Raw genomic sequence first — 22,887 nt, 5'->3', positions numbered from 1 at the left:
ACAGTCCTTCACTGTAGATCTTATGCAGATCTTATGTAGATCCCTATTTTGTATCTGAGATGTTAAGTAACTTACCCAAGACCTCCTAGCTAGAAAGTAGTGGAGTCCGAATTCAGGACTCAAGTCTGTTCTACCTCCCGAAGGTAGTGATTGATGGTGGGGGTTGGAACTGTTTTAGCTGTATTACAGTGGAAGGAGTGTTTAAGGAATAGCTTAACTAACTCTTAGGGCACTTACCATATTCCAGACACAGTTCCAAGCACTATAGGTATATTAAAATCTAGGACCATTTACTGTCACCGTTTTACAGATGAGAAAACCAAGGTAGACACCTTAGCAAATTTGCCTGAATTCACATGGCTGGATGAGGTAGGTAGGGATCTCTATGAAGGACATTGAGTATCATAATAAAAAGACTTAGGGAGTCTTGGAAGTTAGATGATCTGAACAATCTGGGGTTTAAGAAAGATCACTTTGGTGGTAGAGTGAGGTGAAGCTGGAGATAGACCAGCAGGGAAGCCAGGTCAGCAGTCTAGGTAAGAAGTGTTCAGAGCATGGCCCAGCAGGGATGGGGGTAGAGAGAGGTGGATCTGAGAAGCAGGAGAGAGCAATTGACAGGATTTGTTGTAGAGAGAAGATACTAGACATCTACACATTACAGTGGATCAGACTTGGCTTAGAGTCCCAGACCTCATTGCTAAGAAGAGAGCCGTATTTGTGAGACGTGTAATATTGTGTAAGCCCTGGAGTGACAACATAGATCAGGAAGAAGAGGAAGAACCAGGGATAGTGGATCCAAGCAAAGGAGAGGAAACTTAAGGAAATGAAAGTCCAGGAAGATTTTATCTCCTCTATTGTACCTATTGGAGTAATGAGCATGCACCGTAACAAAGAGGACGGTAAAAACCTTAATTGAAAGTTCCACAGTGCAGTGGTTCCAAACTTACTTGCATGGTGCAATCACCTAGGCATCTTTTAAAAATCCCAAAGCCCAGAACATAACCCCAGACGGATTAAATCACAATCTCTGGGGGTGGCACCAAGGCATCTGTACTTGTAAAGCTCCCCGAGTGCTTCCAATGTGCAAAAAATTGGGGAACCACTGCTGTAATGAATGAAAATGGATTTGGGACCTGTCTTAGCCGAGGTATTAAATAACATCCGTTAGCAAATGTTCAGGCCCGTGTGGTTCTTGGAGACATTCAGCAGATATCTTTATGAGAATCTACTACGTACCAGGCCTAAAGGATACAGGAGTGAGCTAGTCCCTAACTTCATGAAACTTACATTACAGTGGAGGCATAGACAAAAAACAAATGAAAGGTGAATTTAGATCATGAGGAGTAATACAACCAGAATGAATATAATACCACCAGCTGATGAGATATTGTAAGGTGGGAGTGGTAATTCTCAGGACTGTGGACAGTTTTAGGCAGAGCAGGCTGCCCAACATCCCTGTCTGGATCCCTGATAAACATCTCAAACTTAACATGTCAAAGACGGAGTGTCTGGGATTCCTCCACTCCCCAAACTACACCTCCAGTCTCTCCCCCCTCCCCCGTTTCAGTTACTTCCCCCTAGATCACTGTCCCTCCCACTTAGTCCAGCAACAAATCCTGCCAGTTCTACTTTCAAAATATATTCAGAATTTGACCCCTTCTCACCACCTAGGTCTGAGCCACAATTACCTGTCACCTGAATTTGCCTGAATGGCCTCCTGTTCTCTCTGCTTCTGCCCTTGCCTCCCTTCAAGCAGCTAGAGTGATCCCTTTAAACTGTGAAGTCTGATCATTTCACTCCTGTGCTCAAAACCCTTCAAATGCATCATCATCAGAGTGAAAGCCAAAGCCGCTTCTCTGGTTTTTTGCTATGGCCGCATTGGCCACCGAGGTGCTCACCACGCCAGGCGTGCTTCCATCATAGGGCTTTTCTGCTTGTTAAGGATAAAGCCTTCCCCCACCCTCACTGGATATCTTCATGATGAGATATTCCTTTTCTTAAGGTCTTTACTCAAAAGTCAACCTCAGTGAAAACTGGATGGAGAGCCATGGCAGGGGATGGGGTACCTATTTAAACTAGATATTTTAACCCAAGAGACTGGATGAGTTCAACTGGGGTTTTTTTTCTTTTAAACTTTATATTCTGAAGTAATTATAGATTCACAGGAAGTTACAAAAATACTAGAGGACCCATGCACCCTTCACACAGTTTCCCCAATGATAGCATCTTTCATAACAGTACAATAGCAAAACCAGGGAATTGACATTTCTAACAATCCACATACCTTATTCAGATGTTATCAGCTTCACATGCACTCATTTGCGTGTGTGTGTGTGTGTGTGTGTGTGTGTGTAGCTCTTAGCACATAGATTTGTGGAACCACCACTACTCCCAAGATAACAGAACTGAAAAAAAAAAAAAAGGTAACGATGTTCACTCAATGATCCCTCATGCTACCCCTTTACATTCATATCCATTCCCCTCCCTTATCTTCATTCATCCGTAAGCCCTGGCAACCACTGATCTATCTCTATCTCTATCTCTAAAACTTTGTCATTTTGAGCATGTTGTATAAATGAAATTATACAGGATGTAACCTTTTGAGATTGGCTTTTTTCACTCAGCCTAATTCCCTTGAGATCCAACCAAACTGTCACATGTATTAATAGTTTGTTCCTTCTTATTGCTGAGTAGCAAATATACCACTTTGTTTAAACATTCACCCGTTGAAGAACATTTGGGTTGTTTCAAATTTTTGACTATTATAAATAAAGCTGCTATGAACATTTGTATACATATTTTTGTGTGGACATACGTTATTTGTTTCTCGTATTTTTTTGAGCAAATAAATTGGTGTACTTGGGCTACCTCTGAAAGAAATGGATAAATTGGACTTACGTAGTCTTAAAAATGGACAAATTCCTTCAAAGTACAATTTACCAAAACAGATACAAAATCAAAAGGAAAATTGGAATAACTCTTGTATTAGTTATCTATCGTCACCTGACAAATTACCCCAAAACCTAGTGGCTTAACGTAACAGCATCTATTATCTCACAGTTTCTGTGGGTCAGGAATCTGCGTGTGACTTCAATGGGTCCTGTGCTTCCGGTCTCACAGGTGTTGGCTGGGGCCTCAGTCATCTCCCTCCTCACCTGGGGAAGTGTCTGCTCCCAAGCCTACTTCCTGGATTGTTGGCAGGATTCAGTTCCTCTCCAGCAGTTGGAATGAGGGCCTCAGTTTCTCATTGAAGGCTGCCCTCAGTTCCTTGCCACTTGAGCCCCTCACAATCAATATGGTAGTTTGGTTCATCCAAGCAGCAAACAGGAGGAGCCTGAGACGGGGGAGGGGAGGGTGGGGACTGGTGGGGGGGGTGGGGGGGGTGGAGAGGGGATGGGTAGAGAGGTGGGGGGCAGGGCGCTATAAAGAACTCACAGTCTTTTGTAACCTGATCCTGGAAGCACCATCCCATCTCTTTTGTCATTATTACTTAGAAGCGTCATTTGGTCCAGACCACAGTCAGGAACTGATATAGCTCCCCAAGACCCCCACCTCCTGTTATTCATGTTCTGTGTAATCCCCTTCCCCTACGTGTGGACTAGACCTAGTGACCTCTTGATCTCTAGGTGTACTAGGAGACAGAAACCATACAGGGCAAGTTTAATACAAAGAATTATTAAGATTTAATAAATGAATGAATGTAAGATAAAAGGAAATTCCATATGGAACCCTATGGCTTAGAGGAATCCATATGGTACCCTACCTAAGGAAGGACATACTTGGAAAGAGGCCCCCTTACCAAGACTGTGGTACAGACCTCAGTGCAGAAGGTGAAGTTCAGCCCACCACACAGCAGGGAAGTCTGCTGATGTGCCCAGGCTGGAACTGGTTGCCGGCCAGCAGAAAGCAAGTCTCTGGACCACAGGTGAGCTACACAGGAACCCATGGAGGTAATGGGCACCAGTGCAGACAGGAAACCTTCGGGTGACAATGTAGACAGCAGGTCTTGAGGGCACCAATTTTCATGTTGACAAGCCCACGGGAAAATTATTGCTAGACCAACCAAGGTTACATACGTATAAAAAGTACAATACATCATATCCAAATTGGGTTTATCTCAGGAATGTAAAGTTAGTTCAGCATATGAAAATCAATCAGTGTAATCCACCATATTAACAGAATAAAGGTTACATCTGTTATAAGGTCTCAAAAATTAGCGGAGCTCCATTCTGATTGGCTTATAGAGATTAAAAATATATATGAAATAAGAAAAACTCAAATATTTCTAAAAAAGAGGAAATTTGGCTCCATACACTTAAGTGTAAGAAAAAAATGTTACTAAAGCTACGAAAGCAAAGAGGTTTTCTGATTTTTCTCAAATGCCTTAATCAAAACTCTAAAAAGAAATGTAATTGCTCCTTAAAGACAACCCAACATCTAAAGAAAATTTCAGTTAACAAAATTAAAGCCCTCACTAAAGATAACACTTTTAAAACTTAAAGAGAAATGTATCTAAATATTATATAAGGAAGTATTACTGATTCTATATTTATTAATACAAGAAGAAAAGGCTGTTTAATTTCTAAATAAGAAAGACATTGAATTGCCACAGACTGGCTCCATACCCCCAAAAAAGAGGGAAGGGAGGGAAGGGGGGGAGGAGAGTGGAGAGAGAAAAGAAAGAGAAAGGAAAGAAAAAGACTAGTTATTCCAAACAGTGCTCATACTGCTTAATGTCACCCCAAACTGTCTCTGGACCTTTAATACTTCTATAAGAAAAATCCCAGTCGTTTAAGCATCTGACTTTGGCTCAGGTCATGATCTCAGGGTCCTGGGATGGAGCCCCACCTCTAGCGCCCCGCTGTGGGGCTCTGCACTCACCAGGGAGTCTGCTTGTCCCTCCTCCCTCTTCCTCTACCCACCCCCATTGCGTGCTCGCGCTCTCATGAATGAATGAATGAATGAATGAATGAATGAATAAATAAATAAATAAATAAAATCCAAGTCAAATGCCTCGGTGGCAGAGCTGATTAAGCCTCCAACTCCTGATCTCCGCTGAGGTCTTGTTCTTGATCTCAAGGTCATGAGACTGAGCCCCGCCCCTGAGTTGGATTCTGCAATTAGTGCTGAATCTGTTTAAGTTTCTCTCTCCCTCTCCCTCTGCCCCTCCCCACCCCTGTGCTTGCTCGCTCCCGCGCTCTCTTTTTCCCTCCCTCCCTCTAAAGTAAATAAATAAATCTTAAAAAAAAAAAAAATCAAAAAACCAAAAAAACCCAAGCGACAGGGACAAATTTGTTCTAAATTTACAAAAATATTGGTGGGAAACACAGTGGAAGACCAAATCCTGTTTTATGTCTAATTATCATCATCTGGAAAAAGTCTAAGGGTAGAGGAAGCCTTGAAACCCATGCCTCAAGGCATTTAAGAATTTTTATATGAATTTCATTCAGTTACTTCAAAACTTCAAATATGTTTAATAACAGTTTGTAAATCTTTTGGTTGGATCAAGATTTTCCCTTATTAAAAGGCGAATGCTTTAATAGTCACAAAACAGCTATGGATTTTGGTCCTCCCGCTAAGAAATACTTTCAGTATGCTCTATGGATAAACAAACAAAAACCTTACAAGTAAAATACTTTAAGAACTATAAACTACTGGGGGCGCCTGGGTGGCTCAGTCGTTAAGCGTCTGCCTTCGGCTCAGGTCATGATCCCAGGGTCCTGGGATGGAGCCCCGCATCAGGCTCCCTGCTCAGTGGGAAGCCTGCTTCTCCCTCTCCCACTCCCCCTGCTTGTGTTCCTTCTCTCACTGTGCCTCTCTCTGTCAAATAAAATAAATAAATAATCAAAAAAAAAAAAAAAAAAGAACCATAAACTACTAATGGGAGTACCATTAGACAGAAATGTCATTATCCACACCATCCCCAAATTCTGCTACGCTGAGCAGTCCTGTTGAACATTGTTAGGTAACTAACTCATATAGACAGTCACTCCTAACAGATGCAAACTATATTCCCAACAAGGACACCACTAGATATATCCCTCCATCATATACAACCAGGAGAGTGAATATATTAAAAGAGACATCAATGAAAATCAGCCTTAAAACTGTACCAGAAGGGACAATTTCAGGTAGTATTAACTACAAAAAAAAATTATTATTTTTTTTTTTTTTTGAGAGAGAGAGAGAGAAAGCACAAGCAGGGTGGGGAGGGGCAGAGGGAGAGGGAGAGAGACTCCCAAGCAGGCTCTATGCCCAGCCCAGAGCCGGACATGGGGCTGATCCCGCAACACTGAGATTATGACCCAAGCCATAATCAAGAGTCGGATGCTTAACTGACTGAGCCACCCAGGTACCCCCCCAAAATTATTCTTAAACTCTAGAATATACACATATAAAGTCATATATAAAAAGTCTCTCTTCCAGGCCTGACTCGCCTCTATCCCTTGAAGATAACTATTCTATTTCTTACACATTTTTTAATGCTTTTCTTTATGCAAATATAAGCAAGTAACACTTTTTGGTTTTTTTTTATGCAAAAGGCAGGAAATTAATACATAATGTTCTCCACCACCTTGCTTTTTTTTTTTTTTTTAAACTCAATACTATGTTCATGCAAGTATATTGATAGGATGAACTTCAGCAGTGGAATTTCTGGGCTAAAAAAAATATTAAATTTTTAGAAGTATTTTTTTATAATTTATTGATACTCTCTATCGTTCAAACAGCAAATATCTAATTAACAAGGTGTTTATATATTTTTTATACTACTGAATATATTGAGTCAGATTTTTCTGAGAACTTTAGCCGGTCATTCGCTGTTCCCTAAGTTCTTTTTTTTTAATTTTATTTATTTATTTATTTATTTATATTTTTTTTATTTATTCATTTGAGAGAGAGAATGAGATAGAGAGAGCATGAGAGGGGGGAGGGTCAGAGGGAGAAGCAGACTCCCTGCTGAGCAGGGAGCCCGATGCGGGACTCCAGGATCATGACCTGAGCCGAAGGCAGTCGCTTAACCAACTGAGCCACCCAGGTGCCTGCTAAGTTCTTTTTTTTTTTAAATTAACGTATAGTGTATTATTAGTTTCAGATGTAGAGAGTTCAGTGGTTCATCAGTCTTACATAATACCCAGTGCTCATTATATCACGCAACCTCCTTAATGTCCATCACCCAGTGACCTCATCCCCACACCCACCTCCCCTCCAGCCACCCTCAGTTTGTTTCCTATGATTAAGAGTGAAGGTATATATTTTTGCATTATTGACCAGTATTTCTCATCTATAAGAGTTGTATCAGTTTACACCTCACCAACAATGCATTCCCCACAGTCTTGCTGTGATCAAACTTTCTGATTTTTAACAATCTGAATGGTGGAAAATGGTATCTGAGAGGATTTTTTTCTTTTGGCGATGAGAACCAGGAAAGCATAAAAGCAGGCTGTAGAAGGCAAGCTTGAATATGCAGGGGAGACAGGAGGTAATTGCAGGAAGAGTCCTTTACCAGGCTAGAGGAGTGGGACCCACTGCATCAGTGACCCATTTAATAGGTACAGATGCAGGAGGTTGTTGGTACGTTTTGAAGGTGGACACGAGTGTAAGTCTCTTTTGATTGCTTCTGCTTGTTCTGTTTGTTTTGAGGAGTCCTCAGCTCCTGACTGCTTCTGTTTTTCAGGCGAAAAAAAGAACCAAGGTCATAAACTGAGCCAGGAGAGGGGAGAGAGCGTTGAGTATTTGAGAAAAGAGATGTGAATTGCTCCTCTTAGTGAATGGGAGGATAACCTGCCTAGGGAAACAAGGATCTTTGGATAGCACTGAGGATTACAGCCTTAAATTTAAAGTGAAATTTTTTTTTATTAAATATTTTATTTATTTATTTGAGAGAGCGAGAGAGCACAAGCAGGGGGAGCTGCAGAGGGAGAGGGAGAAGCAAACAGAGGGAGAGGGAGAAGCAGGCTCCCTGCTACGCAGGGGCTGGATCCCAGGACGCCGGGATCATGACCTGAGCCAAAGGTAAATGTTTAATCAAAGGAGCCACCCAGGCGCCCCCAAAGTGAATTTTGAAGGACAAAGCACCACCAGGGATGAAGAAGATCCTTGCTTCAGGGAGATGTCAGAAAAACAGAACTAAAAGCAAATGCATTCACCTAGCATTCATTTAACAGATATTTATGGGGAATCTGCCTTGCAAAGGCTTTGTTGCTGGGTGCTGGCTTGTCCCTTAAGGCAGATCACAAGCATCCTCCAGTTGGCTGGCTGTTCAACACACAAATCTGATTAAGGTAAGATTATTCACTCTGCAAACAAAAATACAAGTCACCGTAGGATCTCCATAGGATGAATTGTTCTTAAATTTGGGGAGGGGAGTTCTCATTTTTTAAAAATATTTAAATATTTTATTTTATTTATTTATTTGACAGAGAGAGGGAACACAAGCAGGGGGAGTGGGAGAGGGAGAAGCAGGCTTCCCGCAGAGCAGGGAGCCGGATGCGGGATCCTGACCCCAGGACCTGACCTGAGCAAAGGCAGACGCTTAAGGACTGAGCCACCCAGGCGCCCCAGGGGAGTTCTCACTCTTGATAGCCTGAACCAACAGCTTCTTGGGAAAATGGGCACATACACCAATTTGCAGACAATTTCAGGTGGTCGTAGGACCACAAGTTGAGGATATCTCCCTCAAATTAGGAGCCTTATTTTAGAGTGTATTGTTTTAGGGTATTTTGGATGATTCAATTTGCACAAAGCTTTCTATTAATTACTTCATGGGTGTGTATTGGACAGCTTAATAAGGACTCAATTTGAAATCATTTTAGGCTTAAAAAAAAGTTGCAAAAGTAACATGGAATTCTCCTATATTCTTCACCCAGAATAGTCAAAGGTTAACATCTTACATAACCATAGTACAATTATCAAAACTGCTGATACACTATTATTGTTAATGGACCTTATTTCATCAGTTGTCCCTTTCATGTCCTTTTTCTGTTCCAGGACCCAATTCAGAAATTCACACAGCGTTGTCGGGGACCTGGCTGCTGCTGCTTTTTTTAATGCAAGTCTGTGTGTTTTGGGGCAAAATATTTAATGTCTCTGAGTCTGTCTTAAGGGCCGCGATGTGATTAAGAACCAATAAGAAACACAGGTGGAATGGTTTCAGAAACTTCAAAGATAACCAAACAAACTTTTCTTATTATTAAAAACTAGGCACGTACAGGGTGACTTCTCGTTTAAATCAAAACAAAGCCAACCGAAGAGTACTACTGCCGTCGAGGTGTTTTGTCCCAAAGAAGGACCCGTAGCATTCCCCTCAGCCGCCGCAGGAGGCTTCCCCTAATTGGGTAGCGTGCGTCTGCCCGACCGCGGGAAGGCCGCCTCATTGGTCCGCGCAGTCGGGACTCCGGCGGCTTTTCTCTTAGTGCTCAAGGCGCCGACCCACTTCTCTTCCTCCTACCGAGCTCACCCTTCCTTCCGAAGTGTCCGGAGCTGCCAGCCGGAAAGGATCCGGACTGAGCTAGACGGGGTAACTGCACTGAGGTCAGTCGGGAAGAAGCGGCGGGCACGGAGCACGGGTGGGAGGTGATGTCTGCGCGCCCCCTCGACCCCCACGGCCGCCGCGATTTCCCTGCCCCGCCTCCTCCTCTGGTCCCACCTCTCTCAGGAGCCCCCAACGGTTCCGCGCGCCCCTCCGCCACCCTTCCGCTGGCCCCGCCCTCAGCGCCCCTCCGCGACCCCGCCTCCTCCACCAGCCCTTCCGCTTTTCCCCGCCCCAACTCCTCCCCTCAGAGGCCCCGCCCTCCCCGCCGGCCCCGCCTCCTTCAGGCCTCTCCACTGGCCCCGCCCTAGCCGCATCCTCCTCAGAGGCCCCGCCCTCACCGAGCACACCCCTGCCCAGTCTCTCTGCCCACCCTGCACCGCCCGGCGGCTCCATGCCTCTTAAGTTTGGTTCTGGTCCCCCGCGGCCCCCAGCCCCCCGTATCTGCACGTTTCTTTCGATCAGCCCTGCCTTGTGTGCCCCTTCTCTGACTACTAGGGTCTCGCATTCCCGCACCGACCCTGCCTGTCTCCGTATGTGCTTAGTGAACGCCGCGCAAGCCTTGTGCTGGACCTTGGAGGTCCCTGCTTTCAGGAACCCCTTGCCCCTTGGGGGAGCCACTTTGTAACGGAGTTTCACAGGCCCGGTGATAAATGTTCAATGGAGGAAGCATAGTATTACGATGCTTAGGGGAGGGACTAGAGTTGGCACCCTTCCTCCTGGAAGGGCAAGCTGGCCTCTGAGGAGCTAAGCTGTACCTTTCTCCCCAAGTGCCCTTGGTTTCTTCTGATGCAGTCTTGGCTCTAACCATTGCCCTTTAAACTCTTGGGAATTAGAAAGATCTTGTCAGGGGCCCTTCTTTTAACCAAAGTTGGTAGGGCTTTCAGAGCCCATCGGTCCTCACCGTAAGTGTGCGTTAGGGGCAGTTGGAGGCAAGGGACACATGAGTGATTGATTTAAACAAAGAGTGACTCAGCATAATACTCTTGATGCTGCTTTTTGGAGTTTTTCCTGAGGATTCTTACCCAATTTTCAATTACCCAGCAGTCATAGTTGATAGGAAAACCTAAAAGTATGTGTAGGTAAAACCTCCAGCCAGTCAGTAGATTCCTCCAAGCCCACAGGCCAGTACAGGGTGTGGTGTACGGAAGACAGTGACGCACACCTTCCGCGTCTTGGAGTCAGGCACCCTGGGGTCTGATCGCAGCTCCACCATTCGCTGTAAAGCTTGGCAGAGAAACTGCCCTTGTCTGAGCTTCGGTTTTACCTTCGACAAAAAGAGCGTGATTGACCCTGTCACCCGGGATGATGGTATGGATTTGTTGAGATCCTGCTTATGAAAAAAATCACTTTTCGGGTCTTGTAAATTGTAGGATCTCAGCATAAGTGAGCCCCTAGTCCGTGTCTGTCTGGTTCACACCAACAAAGAGCCTGATCTGTTGCCTCTCTTAGGCACCATGACGACCCTGGATGACAAGTTGCTGGGGGAGAAGCTGCAGTACTATTACAGCAGCAGTGAGGGTGAGGACAGCGACCACGAGGACAAGGACGGAGGCAGGGCGGCACCGGCCGGGAGTTCGACACCTGCAGATGCTGAGTTGGCAGGTGAAGGCATCTCAGTTAACACAGGTACTGGGAGCCCCTGAGCTCTGGGATCGGGTTTAACAAATGTCCATTAAACATGTATCAGTCACTTCTAATTCCAGTCTCACTTCCAGAGAGAGCCTCGAGTCATCATGTCCCTCTGCGTGCTTCTAGCCATCTCAGTGCACAAAGCCGACAGGTGTGCACAGCGTACGTAGACTGTGAACACACACACAGTTAACACAGACGGCCTTGCTTTTGCATCTGGCTTCTCAAATTAATAGTGGTTTGATATCACATAAGTCATAGGTATGCATATAGTACATGGCAGTATCCTATGTGGTAGTATAAACTCCTAGAAATAGCATATTAATACTTTTACATTTTCATATTTCCAAATTGTGGCACTTGAGGTGGCGCTGTTTTATACGTAACCAGCAGTATGGTTTTCCCCATACACTTGCCCTCCTTCTGTGTTATCAGAGATCTCTGGGATCTCTGCCTCCTGGTGGATGACAAATGGTAACTCATTGTAGTTTTATTTTCTATCTTTTTCGAGAGGGATGTTGAGCCTCTTGAACTTAAAGAGATATTTTCATAGCCTTTACTCATTTTTAAAAATTGGTGGTTGGTCTTTTTCTTTTTAGGCAGCTATATAGTAAGGAAACTCATCTGTGTTATGAGCTGTAACTATTTCTACCAATTTGTTGTTTGTCTTTTGACTTTATGTTCTTTTCCTGGCATAAAACTTTTATTTTTATGTGTCTGAAAGCATTATTTAATACTTTCTTACTTTTTTTTCTTACTGAAAGGGTCTTCACTCAGGATTATAAAAAGCTTCTCCCATACTTTTTCTTGGTATGTTCATGATTTCGTTCTTTCTTCCTTTCTTTTTTTTACACTTAAATATTGATTCATCTGGAATTCATTTTGGTGCAAGGTATGTGGTAGGGCTCCCTTTTTGTCTTCATATTGCTACCCACTGGTTTCAACACCATTTAGTGAATAAACTATCTTTTTTTCTATTGCTTTGAAATGTCAGTTTTATCATGTACTGAATTCCTGTCTCTATTTGTGTCTTTAGCTGCACTTTGTAGTCTCTTGCATTGATTTGTCTTTTATTGTGCTATATCACACTGTTTTTAATTACTGTATTACAGGTTTCAAGATCTGGTGGGGCTGGTTTTCCCTCAGTACTCTTCTGTGTCACCATTTTCCCAATTTTTTTTTAAAGTAGGCTCTGTGCCCAGTGTGGGGCTTGAACTCACAACCCCAAGATCAAGAGTCACATGCTCTACTGACTGAGCCAGCCAGGTGCCCCTTAACTTTTGCTTTCTTGTTTTCCCAAAACAAATTTAGGAGCATGCATGCAGGGGAATGCATTAAATATATAGATTAATTTAGGGTTAATTGGCACCCTTGTGATATTGGGCCTTCCTGGTCAGGAATATGGTATTGCTTTTCCATTTAATCAGATCCTTCTTTGTGTTTCTTGGTAGAATTTTAAAGTTTTTTTTTTTTTTTTTAAGATTTTTATTTATTTGACAGAGACACAGCGAGAGAGGGAACACCAGCAGGCGGAGTGGGAGAGGGAGAAGCAGGCCTCCCGCTGAGCAGGGAGCCCGATGCGGGGCTCGATCCCAGGACCCCAGGATCATGACCTGAGCCAAAGGCAGATGCCTAATGACTGAGCCACCCAGGTGCCCCATCTTCATGTAGATTTTTATATTTTTTTCCTGTGGTAACAGATGACCTCCAAACCTCAGTGGCTTATGATAGTGAAGGTATATTCCTCAAAGCTGCTTGTGTGGGTGAGCAGCAGCCTGCCTCTTCTTCATATATCCTGTCATTCTAGCGACAGGGTTGAAGGAGCAACCCCTGATTGGGACATGCCTTTTCATGACCAAGTCTAGTGAGCAAGAGAGGACTGTTGGAAACATTAATGGCTCATAAATCTTTTGCTCGGCGAAATAAGTCAATCAGAGAAAGACATGTATCATATGACCTCACTGATATGAGGAATTCTTAATCTCAGGAAACAAACTGAGGGTTGCTGGAGTGGGGGGTGGGGCGGGAGGGATGGGGTGGCTGGGTGATAGACACTGGGGAGGGTATGTGCTATGGTGAGCGCTGTGGATTGTGCAAGACTGTTGAGTCACAGATCTGTACCTATGAAACAAATAATGCAATATATGTTAAGAAAAAAAAAAAGATAGCAGGAGGGGAAGAATGAAGGGGGGAAATCGGAGGGGGAGACAAACCATGAGAGATGATGGACTCTGAAAAACAAACTGAGGGTTCTAGAGGGGAGGGGGGTGGAAGGATGGGTTAGCCTAGTGATGGGTATTAAAGAGAGCACGTTCTGCATGGAGCACTGGGTGTTATGCACAAACGATGAATCATGGAACACTACATCAAAAACTAATGATGTAATGTATGGTGATTAACATAACAATAAAAAATAATTAAAAAAATAAAAAAAATCTTTTGCTCAGAATCCATTGGCCAAAGCAAGTCACATGGCCAAGCCCAACATCAGTGAGCCAGGGATGCATATACTCATCCCATAAAAGGTCCTACAAATCACATGGCAGGGATATATAGCATGGGAGCAGCGAGGCTTGGGGGTAACTTGAATAACAGAACAACCTGCCACAATCTTATAAAAATCCATACGGTATAGGGGCACCTGGGTGGCTCAGTCATTAAGCGTCTGCCTTCGGCTCAGGTCATGATCCCAGGGTCCTGGGATGGAGCCCCGCATCAGGCTCCCTGCTCCACGGGGAGTCTGCTTCTCCCTCTCCCACTCCCCCTGCTTGTGTTCCCTCTCTTACTGTGTCTCTCTCTGTCAAATAAATAAATAAAATATTAAAAAAAAAATCCAGATAATACAGAATGTATGAATGTAGAAAGAAAAAAGCGGTTCTGTCTCACTAGTCCCCTTGGATCCCCCTACCTAGAGACAGCCTCTGTTAACTGTTGACATTTCCTTCTAGTCCTTTTTCTATGAACATACAAAGGTACATGTGCATAAGCAGATATCCATACATATATATACATACACATACAATTTCTTTTCTAAAGATTGGATGACCGTCCCATGATATTGTTCTGCATTTTGCTCTTTTTTTTTTTTTTGACCTAATATATTTGAACATCTTTCATGGCAAGAAACATATAGCTACCTCATTCTTTGTACGAGTTACCTTATTTTTCTTTGAGTAGATGAATCACGATTTATTTAGTGCCCCTCCTGATGTCGGGCCTTAGCTCGTCCATTTAATTACGGCGAACCACGCCGCAGCGGACGTCACTGTGTGGGGGCCACGCGAGCCTGTGTGCATGTCCCCGTGCAGCCGATGGAGCAGGCTCTAGCCGGATGTGAGCTGGCCTGTAATCCTCTGCCCGCTCTTCTTGGTCACCTCCACATTCACCCCCCACTCAGGTCCAAAAGGGGTGATAAATGACTGGCGCCGCTTCAAACAGCTGGAGACAGAGCAGAGAGAAGAGCAGTGCCGGGAGATGGAAAGGCTAGTCAAGAAGCTGTCGATGACCTGCAGGTCCCATCTGGATGAAGAGGAGGAGCAACACAAGCAGAAGGACCTCCAGGAGAAGCTCAGTGGGAAGGTAATTAGCAGCCCCCGGGCTTTTCTCAGCGCGGCCACCAGCTTCCCGTGGGGATGTGTCTTCCGTTCCGAGTCCAGTTTGTCACGGGTTAGGTGAGGTCGGCATCTCTACCTCACAGTGCTCTCTGGGTGCAAAGCCCAGTGCAGTGCCTGGCCCATTGACAGTGCTCAGTAAACGGGAGTTTTCTTTCCTTTATTGAGGCCTTGGGCCAGGAATAACCCTCTGAGGTTGGTGGCATTATCCCTGTTTTACCGACAATGAAACAGATGCTTCGAGAGGAGAGGGGCCTTGGCTCAGGGCATGCAATCAGTAAATGCTAATAGGAAGTAGGAGTCTCAGCCAGACTTTTTTGCTCTTTCCATGATTCTGCTGTTTCACCTGAAGCCTGTTCATGAGAATTTAGCAGAACAAGGCAACAGAGTAGAAGCAAATGGGCAGATATTTGCTTCTGGAAGATATTTGGGACTAGGTCCCTGACTCTCTTATTTCCCCCATATCAAAAGGACCATCTAATCCCCCCACCTGCCCTCTGCACATGGATGAATGTCTAGGAGTGCCTGAGATCATTTGGCCATGGCCCAAAGCAGCTCTTGGCTGGCAATACCAGCCAGGATCAGGGAGCACATAAGAGGATTGAGTGAGGAGTCATTTGCCTGGAGCAGGAGGAGGATTTCGGGGCAGGAGACTTTCTGACCATAATGGCTCAGAAAGAGCCACTCTGGCAGACCAAGATAGACAGGAGAGTTGGGAGCTGGGGGGAAGGATGGTGCTGGCCGTGATGCAGAAATGTCCATTCTGATCTACTGTTGTTCCCTGGCCCACCCTCTAATCGGTGCTGTACTGGGCAGAGCTAGGCTCCGTTCCAGGCCAGGAGAAGGAAGTATGTTACTTTTGTAACATAAGCTGGCTGCAGGGCAACGTGCGCACTGCTGAGGAGGCTTCCTTATACTGAGATTAGAGCAGATGAAGCAACATATCACATGACCACATGGGGCAGTTGAGAGAAGCTGTCCGTGTCCTGCTGGGTTGTGTGCTGTGGAACAGAGCTGGAAAATGGCTCAATGCCAGAAACTGGGAAGTTAAGCAAAATATGGCACATTATGTGTAATTCTAAAAAAAAAATATTTAGAAATGCGAGGAAATATTTATGATGTAATGATGCCAAGTGGCAAAAGCAGGTTATGGCTTAATTGGTACACCCAACAGCTGCTGTTAAAAAAGCAAAAATGATTTCAGCTTGCGACTGTAATAAAAAGCAACATCCAGTTTTAGAGAGTGTATGTGACTGTGTGTGTGGGGAGCGTGCAGAGCAAGAATTGCGAGTGTTCTTTTTAAATTCCTTAATATTCTGTTGTCTTTTTACCAAAATTGACATAGTGGATAAAATAATTAATCCACTGTCAAGACTGACCAAAAGAAACACGCTCATGAAGTGATATTAACCGCCTTTCTGGATGGAGAGGCATCATAATGCAGTAGTTAAAAGATTGGGTTTTTTAAAAAAATCTAGTTTGAATCCTGGGCTCGTACCGACGTGAACTGGCGCCAGTAATCCCAAGTCCTCGGATCTCGTTTGTAAGATGAGGGCAATAAAAGTTCCCTCCCGGTGGGGTTATCGTAAGATTTCTGTGGGCTTTAATGCGTACAGAGCACTTAGCAGGGTTCCTCGCATCCCAGACGCGTGGGGTGCATACTAACTATAACCGCAGAGTCGGGTTCATGTTGCGTCTGCTCACTTTGCGGTCGTCCTGCAGATGACTCTGAAGGAGTTTGCCATGATGCATGAGGACCAAGATGACGAAGAGTTCCTCCAGCGGTACCGGAAGCAGAGAATGGAAGAGATGCGGCAGCAGCTTCACAAAGGGCCCCAGTTCAAGCAGGTTTTTGAGATCCCCAGTGGAGAAGGGTTTTTAGACATGATTGATAAAGAGCAGAAAAGCACCCTCATCATGGTCCATATTTATGAGGACGGCATTCCGGGGACCGAAGCCATGAATGGCTGCATGATTTGCCTTGCTGCCGAGTACCCAGCTGTCAAATTCTGCCGGGTGAAGAGCTCGGTTATCGGGGCCAGCAGTCGCTTCACCAGGAATGCCCTCCCTGCCCTGCTGATCTACAAGGGAGGTGAATTGATTGGCAATTTTGTTCGTGTCACTGACCAGCTGGGGGAAGATTTCTTTGCTGTGGACCTTGAAGCTTTTCTACAGGAATTTGGATTGCTCCCCGAAAAGGAAGTCTTAGTGCTGACGTCTGTGCGTAACTCTGGCACCTGTCACAGTGAGGATAGCGATTTGGAAATAGATTGAACTGCTAGTCTAATTGCATAGATTTCTCATTGTTTGGGCTGGAAGACACATGTCTGTGTATTTATTTTTGTTCCTTCCTGTGTTGTGTGGCTTTTCAGCTGTTCTTTGTAGTCCCTTTTAGTATATGTAAAGTCAAGAAATTCTTAGATTCAGTTGGAATGCTGAATCACCTTGTGGCTAGCAGTAAAGTGACTTAAAATTGTATAAACAGGAAGCCAGGCTTTTGAACTGTTTACTTAAGATTCTCCAGCATAACATCTCTGTTATTGTTTCTAGTCAATATTTACATAACATCCTAAAGACAGTGTCCTGGAAATTGTCTTCAGATGATCTCAGAGGTCTCTGCCAGGCCTGGGAGTATAATTCTATAGTTAATGTGTTCTTTGCAACATAAATTGTGTGTCTCCTTCATCAGTGATCATAAATTATACTTACTTCTAATCAGATCCATAGTCTTGGAAGGCAGTTACGTTTTTACCCTAGACCCTGTTCTCTACCAGGGTCTTGTGTAAAGGTTCCAGACAGTGTACGTTTGCCCATCAAGAGGGGTGACCTCTGCTGCTGGAGCCCGTGTCCCGCTCAAGCCTTATTCAGTCTTGAGTAGGAGGGAAGACTGATGCTGACTGCCCTCCTGATGCCGGAAGGCCAGCTTGATTTAGAAGTCAGAGCTGGTTTGGAGCTAGGAAGCCTTTTTAAAGGAGGGTCTTTCAATAAGATACTCCTGCTCATTTCTTTGTCTTTCTCTTACTTAACAATGTAACTTTTTGTTTTAATGTAGCTTTTTAAAAAGCTTTCTTTTTTTTTTTTTGCATACTGGAAGAGTAATATCTAACAGAGGAACATTTGCCAAGATACGGAAGTGAAAATAAGAAAGTTAGAATAATATCTAATCCTATTGTCTAGGGTAAAACACTATTAATATTTTGGCATATATCCTTCCATTGTATTTCCTTTGTATATGTAGACATTTACTTGTGTTTAAACAAAACAATGGGATCATTCTGAACATACTGTTTTATAGTATGGTCAGCTAATATAGATCAAACTTTTTTCATGTTATTAAGTAATCTACAACATTTTAAAAAATGGTCATTAATATTTCACTGTGTAGTTGGTGCTGTAATTTGCTTGGTGGTTGTCTCTTAAAAGGAAAAAGAGCAAAGACTTTTTACTACAGAAGTAATAGGTGTCCGTTGTAGAAAATGTAATTAAAATTATTAAGCTAAAAAAGAGATTTTAAAAGTCCTATAATTCCGCCAACCAAAAATTATCCGCATTATCATTTTTATAGGTATCCTTCTAGTCTTTTCTATTTGTATTCTTATTTATAATAATGATTGTCATTTGAATGTATTTTACTTGTTTTTTTACTTAAAACAGTATAATTCTAAGGTCAGGGAAAATGTAATCTGGAATTAAAAGATTAACTTTAAAAATCATTTTTGCTTTTTCTGGTTATTCAGGAGTGGACTAACTGTAGAAGGGTCTTGAAAATATCTGTTGTGGTTTGTCAGGAAGAAAGTGCATGGTTTATCTGCTTTAAAAAGCTCACTGTAGAAAGTGTAGAAGCAGCAGAGACAACTGTTGTCAATGTTCCTGTTTATTTCCCTCAGTCTTTTTTTCAGTATTTTAAATAACATTGAGAGCTTACTGGATTTAGTTTTGTGTTCTATTTTATTTAATATTATATCATAAATACTTTGACGTGTTATAAAAATTCTAAATAAATAATTTTTAATGGCTTCATAATACTCCATCATATGGATATACCATGATTTATTTGACCAGTTCCTTAATATTGGGTTTTTTGTGTTTTTTTTTGAGAGAGCACACATGCATGAGTGGTGGGGGACGGGGAAAGGGAGAAAGAGAACCTTAAGCAGGCTCCACGCCCAGCACAGAGCCTGATGTGGGCCCGATCTCATGACCCTGAGATCATGATCTGAGCTGAAACCAAGAGTTGAACGCTTAACTGACTGAGCTACCCAGGCGCCCCAATATTGGGTATTTAGATTCCAGTTTTTCATTAAAACACTTAGCATCTTTGCATTTGGGGCTGTATTTTGGATTGTTCTCTTAGTAAAGATTTCTAGAAGAGGAATTCTTGGGTGGATGGGCAAGAACATTTACAGAATAGATTTTTTTTTTTTAAGGTTTACTTATTTATTTGAGAGAGAGACTGCCATAGCAGGGGGAGGGGTCGAGGGAAAGAGAGAATGCCAAGCTGACTCCGCACAGAACGCAGGGCCTGATCTCAAGACCCTGAGATCACAACCCAAGCCCAAACCAAGAGCCAACCGACTGAGCTACCTAGGCGCTCCACAAAATAGTTTTTAGAAAACATCTTCTGTTCCTATTGGAAATGAAAATAGCCACCTGCAGAACCTTCACTTTGCCTTTCAAGAACAGAGATTCTAGAATAAAATGAACAGAAATGGAATGGGGAAATCCTTGAGTATTAAATCTCTTACTCAGGTATAGCAGAAATAGCACAGGCTTGGGAGTCAAGAAAGATCCGCGTTCGAATCCTGTCACTGGTGTAGCTCCTAGTGAGGTACCTAGGCTTCTTGAAGCTCAGTTTCCTCACCTCTGCAATGGGAACAGTATGCTTCATCTCTTCGGTCATAGTGGTTCTCAGCATGTGGTCCCACAGCACAGGCATCAGCCTCACTGGGAAACTTGTTCGAAATGCAGATTCTCAGGCTCCACCCCGGACCCACCGCATCAGAAATTCCGGGAGTGGCCCAGCACACTCTTTCCAAGTCCTCCAGGTGACTCTGAGGCCTGTTCAGGTGTGAGAATCACTGATGTATGGATTAAGATAATGACAGCCATGATCACAAACCAGCTTATTTGAGTTAGGGAGGGAAGGAGTTGAAACCAAACGCTCAGAGCTCTTCTCTTCCTCTTTATGTGATTCTCCTTTTTAGCCATGGCATTGAGGAAAGGAAAGAAACTGATACTTGTCTATCACAAACTATGTGCCTGTAGTATTCCAGATTTCACTTTCCTCCAGCACGAGAGTCCCACGCACAGGCTCTGTTTTCTTCCCAGTGCCTGGCACGATCATTGTTCACTCCAGGAATAGTAGGCTAACATTTACTAGCTTTGTGAACCCCTCTGTGCCTCAGTGTCCTCGTCTGTGAAATGGGGATGAGTAACATGAGTCCTTTCATATAAAATATTCAGAACACCGCCTTCAAATAAGTTTTTATCAACCCCAGTGCCCACTACTGTGCCTGACTCTTGCTAAGGATCAATAAACATTTAATAATGAACATTGTTTGCTAACTGAACATAATAAATTAAAATAAAATAAACCACTGAATACCAGGAGCCTTTCAAGGTAGGAAATAAATAGTAACTTTTCAGACATGAAGAAACCAGGACTTAGCAGGGTTAAGTGACTACTCCAGCTTATGGACAGGGCAGGGTATAAAATCTGGTCTGGATATTTCCAAAATTTATACCATTTCCAATGTCGTGTTAGTTCTGCGTGGAGAAAGCAAATGATCAAGTGACAGTAAAACAGATCAATTTAAAAAACAAAAAGTGGGGGCACCTGGGTGGCTCAGTCGGTTAAGCGTCTGACTCTTGATTTTGGCTCAGGTCATGATTTTGGGGTCCTGGGGTCCAGCCTAGCATTCGGCTCCCTGCTCAGTGGGGAGTGTGCTTGACGATTCTCTCTCTCTCTCTCCCTCTGCCCCTCCCCCTGTGCCCCCACATGAGCTCTCTCTCTCAAAGTAAATACATAAATCTTAAAAAAGATAAAAAAGAAAAAGTGGAGAGAATAGATTGGAGAAAGAAAATTAGGGAGCGAATTTAAAGAGAAAAAGGAGTTAAGCTGGGTGGAGCCCGGGTCCCCTGGTCCTGCCTGCGTTTCACATCAGAACCTCCACCCATCCGGGCTGTGGCTGTGACCCGCTGAGGGGTCCTCCCCTCCCTGCCAGGACTCCACAAAGTCCTTCCCCGCAAAGCCTGTCTGGTCTGTCCCCCCAGAACCATACTGCCCACCCATGTCCACTGCAGGTGGCAATGATCCAGAGAACAGTGAACGTGAACTCTAGCTTTCCCGGCAGCCAGCTGTGTTCCCTCAGACAAACCTCTTCCTCTCCCTAGGCCTTAGTTTCCCCATTTGTAAAATAAGAGGTAAATTATATGCTCTTTTAAGACCCGTCTGGCTCTCAACTTTGATGAATTCATGCATTTTTAAAAATCACCTTTTATTTTGAAAACTACAGGAAAATTAAAAGAATATTACAGTTAATAACCTGTATACCCTTCACTTAGTTTTACCGATAACATTTTACTGCTAACTTGCTCTATCTCTGTTTTTTTGTGGAACCTTGATAAGTCTTTCCTGTCTCTTCAGGAAGAAGCAGTCACACCATTCCCGGTGCTTCTATGGGTTATGACAACACTGGTTAAGAAAAGTTTTGAGGGGGGCGCCTGGGTGGCCTAGTAGGTTAAGCATCCGACTCGTGATTTTGGCTCAGGTCATGATCTCAGGGTTGTGAGATCGAGCCCCATGTAGGGCTCCGTGCTCAGCAGGGAGTCGGCTTGAGATTCTCTCCCTCTCCCTCTACCCCTCCCCCAGCTCACACACTTTTTCTCTTTCTAAAATAAATAAATAAATCTTAAAAAAAAAAAAGTTTTGAGGGCTCAATGCCGTGGCTTTGCTTTCCCACCTACCTAGTGGGATAACAGTAGTTTGCGTGACAGGCCCATGAATTAATACCAGTAAAGTACTTAGCACTTTGTTTAATACATAGGAACGTCTCCGTAAGTTATCTGCTGTTGTTTTCATGCTATCATTTTGTATTTAGTTTAATGAGAAACGTAAGGTTTTCCCTAAGTGTGAGATGTGGAAATCCTGGTGGCTTGAATGAACTTGTCTCCTTTTCCTGTAGGATAGCCCCATCTTCAGCATGTGTGGTTGCCCCAGTTGAATTGTAAGTATTTGTTTACACAGAATACTATGACGTATTTGGGGACAGGGTCTGTATCTTGTCATTTCAGATTTCTGATCTGCGTTGATGGAAGCGCATGTTGGCTGCTTAAGTGGGGAAAATCGCCAAGGCTGAAGTAGGCTGGAATTCACATTAAGGTAGAAGGTTCTCTGTTATATTGCTTTTCCAGAAATGTTACATATTTTTGGTCAGAGGTGTACTACCTATGCTCTCTGAGAACCAGATTACAAATTCAGATTAAACCCTCAGCCGGGCCAAAGCCAAGAGGAAATGCCAGGTCTAACTTGGTTTTGGCCACATGGTGGCAGCAGAGGAGAGGGAAAGAATAGTTTTGTTGCTGTTGGTAACCCAGCCGCAGACTTCGGATTTAGGGGCTGGAGGTGATGTCTACCACCATGTACTAGTCATTTTAGAGAATTTGTTTTTAGGAAAGAGAACCAGAAAGTATTACATGCACACCCTTTATTAATGAGTAACAGAGCAAACAAAATATTATCTGATGAATACAAACTTTCATATTATGGTCAGTTAAGGATGAAAAGAGGAAGGCAGGGGGCACCCACGCTAGTGAAGAGTCCCAAGCTCCCTAGTTCAGAGCACAAGCTTTGTGTTCAAATCCCAATCCTGCCGCTTATCCCCAATGACTTCTTGTCCCCTACCTGTGATGGTGCAAGTGACCAACATATATTGAGATTTACTAGATGCCAGGTCATTATTCTAAGCACTTAATTATTTACTTATTCATTTTTTAGTTTTAATTTAATTTAATTTTTTCAAAGTAAACTCTACTGCCAACGTGGGGCTCGAACTCATGACCCCAAGATCAAGAGTCACGTGCTCCACCAAATGAGCCAGCTAGGCACCCCTATTC

General features: G+C 43.6%; 1 protein-coding gene across 2 annotated transcripts; it reads left to right on the top strand.

Annotated features, from left to right (window-relative positions):
* Window positions 1–9,335: 9,335 nt before the first annotated feature.
* On the top strand, window positions 9,336–18,782 carry PDCL (phosducin like). 2 transcript variants are annotated; one of them, XM_032418936.1, is made up of 4 exons: window positions 9,336–9,531; window positions 10,982–11,134; window positions 14,559–14,740; window positions 16,495–18,782. In XM_032418936.1, the coding sequence occupies exons 2-4, from the start codon at window positions 10,987–10,989 to the stop codon at window positions 17,044–17,046; spliced, it is 882 nt and encodes a 293-aa protein (XP_032274827.1). In that variant the 5' UTR covers window positions 9,336–9,531; window positions 10,982–10,986; the 3' UTR covers window positions 17,047–18,782. The 2 variants fall into 2 exon arrangements, with proteins under 2 accessions (XP_032274827.1, XP_032274826.1); XM_032418935.1 differs by having other exon boundaries at window positions 9,337–9,531; window positions 10,982–11,158.
* Window positions 18,783–22,887: the final 4,105 nt, after the last annotated feature.

The sequence above is a fragment of the Phoca vitulina genome, unplaced genomic scaffold (assembly GCF_004348235.1).
Source record: "Phoca vitulina isolate PV1807 unplaced genomic scaffold, GSC_HSeal_1.0 scaffold21, whole genome shotgun sequence".
Taxonomy (NCBI): Eukaryota; Metazoa; Chordata; class Mammalia; order Carnivora; family Phocidae; genus Phoca; species Phoca vitulina.
This window is presented reverse-complemented; position numbering and strand designations above follow the sequence as displayed.

Excerpts from the sequence above, each read along its gene's own strand:
- PDCL (XM_032418935.1), top strand. The coding sequence starts at position 10,987 with ATGACGACCCTGGATGACAAGTTGCTGGGGGAGAAGCTGCAGTACTAT. Across the intron at positions 11,159-14,558 it reads AGGCATCTCAGTTAACACAG|GTCCAAAAGGGGTGATAAAT; the intron begins GTACTGGGAGCC and ends CCCCCCACTCAG. Across the intron at positions 14,741-16,494 it reads AGGAGAAGCTCAGTGGGAAG|ATGACTCTGAAGGAGTTTGC; the intron begins GTAATTAGCAGC and ends GTCGTCCTGCAG.